At 35.0% G+C, this 9250-nt stretch overlaps 1 protein-coding gene across 1 annotated transcript; it reads left to right on the top strand.

Moving 5' to 3' along the window:
• Nucleotides 1-1157: 1157 nt before the first annotated feature.
• On the top strand, nucleotides 1158-5838 carry arpc5a (actin related protein 2/3 complex, subunit 5A). Its single transcript, XM_067453924.1, has 4 exons — nucleotides 1158-1411; nucleotides 1889-1960; nucleotides 3861-4037; nucleotides 4122-5838. The coding sequence occupies exons 1-4, from the start codon at nucleotides 1271-1273 to the stop codon at nucleotides 4182-4184; spliced, it is 453 nt and encodes a 150-aa protein (XP_067310025.1). The 5' UTR covers nucleotides 1158-1270; the 3' UTR covers nucleotides 4185-5838.
• Nucleotides 5839-9250: the final 3412 nt, after the last annotated feature.

Here is a 9250-nt window from a genome sequence, read left to right as displayed (position 1 = left end):
AAGTTGAGAGACGCAAGACCCAACACTCTGGATGAACTTAAGGCCGCTATCGAAGCATCCTGGGCCTCCATAACACCTCAGCAGTGCCACAGGCTGATTGCCTCCATGCCACGCCGCATTGAAGCAGTCATTTCTGCAAAAGGATTCCAACCAAGTATTGAGTGCATAACTGAACATAATTATTTGAAAGTTGACTTTTTTGTATTAAAAACACTTTTCTTTTATTGGTCGGATGAAATATTTTTTTTTTAGATAGGAATTTTGGGTTTTCATGAGCTGTATTACAAAATCATTAGTATTAAAACAATAAAAGACCTGAAATATTTCAGTTGGTGTGCAATGAATCTAAAATATAGAAAGTTTAATTTTTATCATTACATTATGGAAAATAATGAACTTTATCATATGCTATTTTTTTTTAGAAGGACCTATATTCATATATAACATATTATATAATGTTTTTGTAGGGTTGTTAACACTAAAATGTCAGATGTCTATCTACTCAGATGTAGGCCTAACCTGTTATCGTATCTCCCATACATCAGAACAGTTTGCCATTGCCAGCTTTCTTCTCAATGTTAAATGGTCTCTTTTTCCCCCCAGAGCTGTATATGCTAGCACGAGCGCTTTTCAACTTTGGAAACGCATTAATTGAGCCTATATCGCCATCTGCTGGACTTACAATTACTCGGTATGATTATATATTCTATTATGTAGCGCTGGTAAGAATAAAATCTACATTTCACTGATTGAAACAAAAAAAAAGAACGAGGTCAAAAGTAATACAAATAAATAAAAAAGGTAATAAATCAAATGGGAAATTGGTTTACATGATAGCGTAAACGATAGAAAATATACATGGTTGTTGTTTTTCCCCCAAACAATGTCCCACCCAAAATTTAACTAAATTGGGAGTCATTGGGAGTTGTCAATTGGGAGTATGCATACACACCCCTTTAATATGTTATTTCAGGATTGTGCATAAATGCAGTTAGTAATAACGTTTTTTATTGCATTTTTTTACATTAAAGGTGCAAAAGTTCTGACAAATGTGCAATAACTAAAAGGTAAAAACAAAACGAAACGAATTTATTTGGATGACGTCCAGCGTTAGACATGAGATGACACGTGTAGGTGTTGATTCAGGCCACCGACACTAGGGGGCTTTTCTATGCGGAAGTCAACAAGCACCGAGAGCTGCTTCCTGAAAGTGCTGGGACTATTCCGTATAAACGGGCATTTTCTGATTGATTGATCGATCGAACCAGCCATGTCGAAGAACACCGTTTCCGATCGATTCAGAAAGGTTGATATAGATGAGTACGACGAAAACAAGTTTGTCGACGAGGAGGACGGCGGAGAAAATCAACTAGGTCCGGATGAGGCTGAGGTGGATTCTCTCATCAGATCATATCCTTTCAGTTCCATTTGTTTTATGGGTCATTTTCATAGATGTCCTGCTTACTTGCAATATGGCTATTTTATTTGTCTTTTTCTAAAAACACTTGATGTGTTGGCGTTAAGTTAAAATTTACCATTTTTGTACACTCGTCCAGACATGGGTGTGGTAGTCAGCCACTTCATTCATTTAGGATATGTACATTTCACATTGTTACCACAAGTTTGCATTGCGGTTTTAACTCTAAGTTTAGTTTTTTTTTAAACCGCCACATTGCGCCTTTATTGTTTGAAGAGTGTATAAAGCTGTTCCCTGTAGATGTGCCAATTGCCTAGAAAAGGGTTGCTGTAGAAACACTTCCGGATGCCATCGACTTCCGGTTGCAAGATTGTAATTTCTCATATCTTATTATTGGTGCAGTGATAATTATAATAGAAAGCATAGTGATTGTTCAGGCGTCCTCCGGTGCTTTCCTTAGTGCCTGATACAGGTAACCTGATGGGGGCTTTGCAGGCTGTACTAAAGAATCCACCCATCAATACAAAGAACCAGAATGTGAAGGTGAGTAAAAGCTAAATCACTCTGAAGTATCTTAAAGTATCAGTCATGTTAAACTTAATCATTCCCTACCAATGGTTATCTTTCTTTTTTTTTATCTGCCATTGTCCCCATTCCAACACCATTCAAAGTCCCCATGACTTTAGTAGTTGTTCATGATATACTGGATAAGGATTAAACTAACATTTTAGACCTTGGCATAACTAATAATAATGCAGCTTCATAAAATGTTTTACACATGCATATAGAGGTATGCACTTGTATTCATTTACCTGATGAGTTTTCAGGTTTAGAAAAATATAACATTTTTAAACCTAGCTTTTTTTAACTTTTCAAAGACTGTGGGGTGGGGGGAGGCTTCTTCTGTGAAGAAGAAAACAAAAACAGTTGTTGAGGGGGTGAATTGAAATAAGATTTTTTTTTAAAGCTTATGCTTGTTTTGTCTTATTTAAATAATTTTTGCCTTGTTTCAAAGACAATGCTTAAGACTAAAATGCATGTTTGAGCTGTTTTAAATGTAATTTCTTCAAAGTTAATTTTACTGCACAAATGAAAAAGTAAAAAAAAGAAACCGAAAGTATTTGCAAAAGAAAATATTTTATCTACATATTGCCAATCTAGACAATTACAGTAATATAATGTTTGTCTATATTATTACTGAATATTATCTGGTTAGGTGTTCAAATTATTATAAATGAATTCAATATTTAGGGATTGGCTATTAATAATTATTAATAATAGTTCAAATAACAATAAAAGCCAAGAATTATACATAATGTATATATTTTTGTGTATAATTAATCATATTTATAGATGTTTATAGATGCACATTTCACAGCATCTCTCTATTTGCTTAAAATTCTCTTGATTGGATATAGGACATATAAGATTGGAGGTGTGTAATCGTCTCAAATTATTCATTTATCGCATTGTTCCGAATACAAGTCCACCTATTGTTGCGGGTGGGGTGTCACAACAATACCAAAATTCCAGAAGTCTGTACCAATACCATAAAAAATGTTATGGTTATATTAAATTCAATGAGTTTATTATTTATGATGATAATCATTATAAGTAAATAATACATAAACATTTGAAGGCAACATGCTGTTTAAAAGTAAACCTTGTTTATAGAGAAGATCAAGTGAAAAATAAGCAACCATCTCGGAAAATAATATTAATAATTATTATTATTAGTTGTCGTAGTAGTAGTAGTAGTAGTAGAACATATAAATTTAGCTACATCTACTGTACAAGAGTAGCCTAATATAGTTCTGTCAATTTCTTCAAGTTAAACCAAACTTTTATTTTGACGGGTTGCTGTGAAGACCTTTGAGTGTCTGTGGTCATGATGTTTTCTCAAATGAAACGGTAAATTCTCATGAAGTGACGGTTTATGCATTCATTTTCTCATAGTGACTCGGCAAAGGCTAAAAAGACATGTCCTATATTTGTGTGTGTGCGTGGGCATATATCTGTGTGTGGGTGTGTGTGCGCGAGTTGCAAATGAAACCACACATCTGCGCCCGTCATTCACACAGAGACACAGAACATGCAGGAGTAATATTTAAATAGTATTTTGTAGTTGAATATTCACAGACACTACTCACTAAAAATATATTCGGCTACAGTCTAGAGCCCTGTGTTTAGATAAACACGGAAGCGACTGAATGCAGCTGCGGGTGCCGAATATACTCGGGAGTCGGTACTACAGAAATTCTGGAATCGTTAAGGACCGTTACTTGTGACATCCCTAGTCGCGGGGGTATCATTCACATATAAAAGTCTATTCCCCGACTATAAGACAAACATTTTCAGATGTCTTTCTGAGGAAAAATACATTGTCTTGTATTTGGAACAATACAGTATTTTAAAGGGTAGTTCTATGTGTGTGTATGTGCAGGACCGGGCTGAAGGCCTCGTGTTGAAAGTGCTCAGCTCTTTCAAGGCTAGCGACATAGAAAAGGCTGTTCAGTCTCTGGATAAGACTGGAATTGATCTTCTCATGAAGTACATCTACAAGGGCTTTGAAAAACCCTCTGACAACAGTAGTGCCATCCTACTTCAGTGGCATGAAAAGGTAAACGCGTTTTTTAAAAGAATAGTTCTAAAATGTATAAATCTGTCTGTATTCACTCCTGTCCGTCTTTCTCTGTCTGCATAGGCTCTCTCAGCAGGTGGCGTGGGCTCCATCGTCAGAGTGCTCACGGCCAGGAAGACCGTTTAATGTTCAGCACCTCAGCACCGTGGCAGGGTTGGCGGAGGGACTGGCTGGCACAAGCCCTCATGGTCAGGTTTCTGCCCGCACTGCCAAACTGTTGAGGATGTCCAGCCACTCACCTCACCTTCTTTTTTTTAAAACGATCAAACATTACAGTCCCATTTGGATTTGTTGCAGTGAAGATAAGCACCTTGGATCTGTGTTGACAGAATGGTGATGAGAAAATGTTATTGTTGACCTCAGTAGATATTAAGCACAGACATTTTAGCTATTATCAAAGGAAACGTCTCTTTACTCGTACATTTTGCATACTTCACATTCTCATACCTGTCCCGATGTAAAGTCTCAACAGAGCAGAACAAACAGTACATGTAATCACATGACAAAATCATCATTACACAGTCATTTAATTGCAATGGCGTATGATGGCACTCTGGAGTGTGTTGTTTTATGTTTTGCTTAAAGGAACAGTTGACCCCAAAAAAAAATCATTTAGTCACTCTCGTATCGTTCCGTCTTCTGTAGAACACAAAAGATGAGTTCAAACAACATTCCAAAAATGTTTTCTTTTGTGTTCCACTGAAGAAAGAAACTCGAACAGGTTTTAACCTAACTGAGGGTGAATACAATTTTTTGGGTGAAGATTGGTGATCAAGCTTTATTTTGTAGAGGATGTTCTCTTTACACTCTTTTCCTCATCTGCTCCTTTTAAACATAATCAGAGCTGGTCTATGGAACACGCCAACATCAGTATTTGCTTTTTTCCTTCTTACATTATATTTTAATTCAGAGTTGGATGTTGAATCTAGCCTTATTTGAATGCTTTCAAGAAGGAGGTTTCCAGCTCAATTTCTTGTGATGGTATTTTTCTCCACAATCCCTTCAGTAATCCACACGTTTCCATCAACTCTTCGGTTTCATATCACACTGGTATCACATTTTATGAAACAAAAAAGGGAATAACTTTTCTTAAGTTGCCAAAAAGGTTTTGATTGTCATAAATGTTGATTAATACTAGTGTGTTTTTGTACTCTTTACAAAAACGACGAATTTAGTTTTTTTATAACGCCGAGTATTATTCGCATTGTCTAGCAAAAGCGTATGTATATTTTGACCACGTCATTTTTGAACTGTGTTACCGATAGTAGATCATAATTTACATCATGTCTCAACTTTGAACTCAGACTTTATGTCAGGTGCTGATGATCTAGCTAACCTCTGAGACACATGAGTGTTTGTGTGTTGTCACAATTCCCACCAAACACAGCAGCAAGCGCTCAAGCTGCAATGGAGAATTTTGCTTCCACTTTTGTCTACTTGCCATACATTAACAAGGCGAGGAAGTCTTCACTTGTTCATTTGCAGCTCTTTGCTGCCTTCACGTGCTATCAGAATTATCGTAAATGCTAGTTCCCTAGTTAAAAAATGACACGTGAACGGCCTATTAAGTCAAAATGTGAATGCGAAGATTAATCATGACTTGGGAAAGTGGGAAATTTACGATAACACGTGAAGCCAGCATAAATGAATGTTGAGTTTGCATCACGCCTGTCAATCATTTGATTAAGTGCAAAAATGATGAACTAGTTTACCAACTGCCTTATAAAAATGTTCCTTTTTTATTGTATGGTCCTTTTGAAAAATAAATGAAATGAATCCACTTTTCTTTTTTTTTCATCTGTGTTGATTAAATGTGCAAACCAGGAGACCTATGTAGGGTGTGAGGAGAAGTCTTCTACACTGTTTTTTTGACTTGTGTGTCTGGGTTGTTAACTAAAATTAAAACCATAAATAATAACTGATATATAAAATAAAATATAGAAAAACTTAAAGTAAATTAAATATTACATTTTAAATAAAACAAAATTATGTATTTGATACTAAAATAACATTGGTGTGTATAAACAAAAAAATATTGTGGCTTTTTATGTAGTGTGCAACACTTTGTGATTATCTTTAAAATGAAAATCATTACATTTGAAAGCATTCATTAATGTTGGAAATGCAGAGAACACTAAAACTGCTGAATTAAAAAGAACATCCACACCTGCAAACTCAGTGCGGATTAAAAAAAAGAGTATATTTGTCATTATATTTACATATTTCAGTCGGTGTAAAACAGGACTTTATTTTTGCAGCTATAAAAGCATGAGATCATTCAGACATCACAGTCTTTACAATGAGACATGCATGAATAAGACCAGCCAATTTATGCATTATGTTTATGGGTACTCAGCTTTTAATACACTCAACACAACAAAATATTTTTTTCATGATTAATAGTAAAATTCAATTAAATTGTATAATTCTTATGTGAAATAAAATGAATAAAACTAGCCTATGTAAGCTTAAGATTATTCCATTCAATTTGATGGAAATTTACCGTTCATTGAAATTAATTAAATGCTTGAAGAAGAAAAAAAAAGCTTAAAATATTTTTTGAGTGTAGCAATCACAAGGGAGCGCTGTTTCCTCTGCACTTCCATACTTATGTGTACTTTGTTCTTGCAAAGACTCATATCATCTCATATAAATGTGCAAATCTCACAAGCAGTGGCACCATGTACCAGTTCAAAGACCAATGAAAGTGTATGTGGAGTGAGTATCTTTGTAAGTACTGATAAGGGAGTTAAAGATTTATGGATTTGTGATTTCATATGAATCACTGTCCTTATTCCGGGTCATTGATCTAAAGCAATAAAGGCATAACCTGTTTCTTTTGATTTCTTAGAAACCAATGCATCCAAAACATATCGTGGAGAGAAGAGGTTTTAAATATGGCATTTCTGAAGTCTTATGTAAGACAGAACCAGAGCAGGAGTGGGTGGATAACTATGAATTAAATATACAACACAATACGGCACAAAATGATTGATTAAAATATAATGCATTCCAAATGATCAAACCCAACATTAAAACTGTTCCCAAAAAGAAGACCAGCTTGTATATTTAAGAGTGAGTGATAACTTATTTGTTGTAAATGAATTAATTATATATTAATAAATATATAAATTATATATTATTACCACCAACATTTTGTTTGAAGAAAAAAACTTTCTTCCTTTTATTTTCTAATGGCACATTTTAGGCATATTTTACATAGATCTATATTCAGAATACAACATAATTTATCACATTTATTTAATTTAATGCAGTCAGAATATTAATTGCTTCCAAAAGAAATTAAAATAATCATCACTTACAGCTGAATGTAATTAGAGCAATAAATGATTTGAGTACAACACTTGTATTACTAAAATATAACTATAGCTCATTCCTGGGTCTTGAGAAGTCTTGATTATAGAAGTGTGGCTATCTAAGAATGATTATATTCTGTTGTCATGTCACAGGTGTGTGTGTGTGTGTGTGTGTGTGTGTGTGTGTGTGTGTGTGTGTGTGTGTGTGTGTGTGTGTGTGTGTGTGTGTGTGTGTGTGTGTGTGTGTGTGTGTGTGTGTGTGTGTGTGTGTGTGTGTGTGTGTGTGTGTGTGTGTGTGTGTGTGTGTGTGTGTGTGTGTGTGTGTGTGTGTGTGTAGATCTCCATATGAGTAATCATGGGTCACCTGTCAGAAGCAGCAGAGGGGCTTTATTAGCCCATTGTGTTGTACAAGTGAATCGGCATTGTTTTCTAACAAACACGTAAAGTGTGTGTGGCAGTTGCTATGGAGACTATGGAGTGCACAACATTTTCCACACATACTACTAAACTTAAATGGCTCGTTCAACCAAAGCACTTCTTTCCATGCTTACAAAGTAAGGACCAATGTAGTCGGTTGTTGCAAAATAAACCTAAACAGGGTGAGGGGCCTCTTCCTAAAATATATATATATATATATATATATATATATATATATATATATATATATATATATATATATATATATATATATATATATATATATATATATAAGAAAATAATTGTTTAATATACAACTATATGGCAATATTAAAAAAAACAAATTAACTTTTTTTATTTATTTGTATAGCACTTTTCATAAGGATTGCCGGAATCAAAAATCAAAATAAATAATCATTTAAGCAAATTATCAAATTAAATTGATGATGCTACTATTAAATTAAAAAGAAAATACTGCACTGTTGTCTCTAAATTATTATGAATTCAATTAAATTCCAGAGCAGTTTATAATTAAATGCAGAATTTGTTTCCGGTGGGCAGAAACATGCACACTACTTTAACCTATTAGAAAGTATTATTATTATTATTCCTATATTCCTTGAAAAAAGGAATCATCAGCGATTGTATCATCACTGAAGTGAGTTTAGTAATTTAGTATGTTCAGCTGAGTGCCTTATGTAACCCATGCTCAGCTGAACGAGTTTGCAGAGAGAGAGAGAGAGAGAGAGAGAGAGAGAGAGAGAGAGAGAGAGAGAGAGAGAGAGAGAGAGAGAGAGAGAGAGAGAGAGAGAGAGAGAGAGAGAGAGAGAGAGAGAGAGAGAGAGAGAGAGAGAGAGAGAGGAGGCAAGCCTGTCTATATTCATGTTTCTTTTTCTAAGTGGCTGGAAACTATGGAGACAGCAGGCTGAGGTGGAGGCGCTTCAGTTGGGCCGATGACGAGGTGGTTACATAATACGGACCTCCACAGAGGAAATGGAAAGAAATGCAAAATTACATCACAGGATTAATTATTGAATTATTATAGATTAAACACAAAATATTTGAATGACACAGTAACACTTTCTTAAAACCCCAAGCATTTGCTCCTGCTTCAAAATCTAACACCTAAAATATTAATATAGAGGAGACAGTGTCAGGACGCATGTTCTGCATGAATGAATGTGACTGGTTGTGTAGTGGTTGCTGGGTGGGGGGTTGGAACTGGTCTACTACTGTGATTAAAGTGAATAGTGGTTGGTGACATGGAGCCAATCATGCTCACGGCATATTTACTCATTTCCGCTCAGTGCAACGCGTTTCTCATAACATAGATCCATCCAGATGTAATGCCAATAATATTTTAGCAACGTTTATCATTTGTAATAACTGTAAATTATCATTAAGCAAGTTAAAAACAGGCTCCATTGTTTGCCTCTCCCATCGTGCTACTGTGCTCTC

Source organism: Pseudorasbora parva, chromosome 9, assembly GCF_024679245.1.
Source record: "Pseudorasbora parva isolate DD20220531a chromosome 9, ASM2467924v1, whole genome shotgun sequence".
NCBI classification, from domain to species: domain Eukaryota; kingdom Metazoa; phylum Chordata; class Actinopteri; order Cypriniformes; family Gobionidae; genus Pseudorasbora; species Pseudorasbora parva.
The sequence above is the reverse complement of the archived record's forward strand: the minus strand, read 5'-3'. Positions and strand labels throughout refer to the sequence as shown.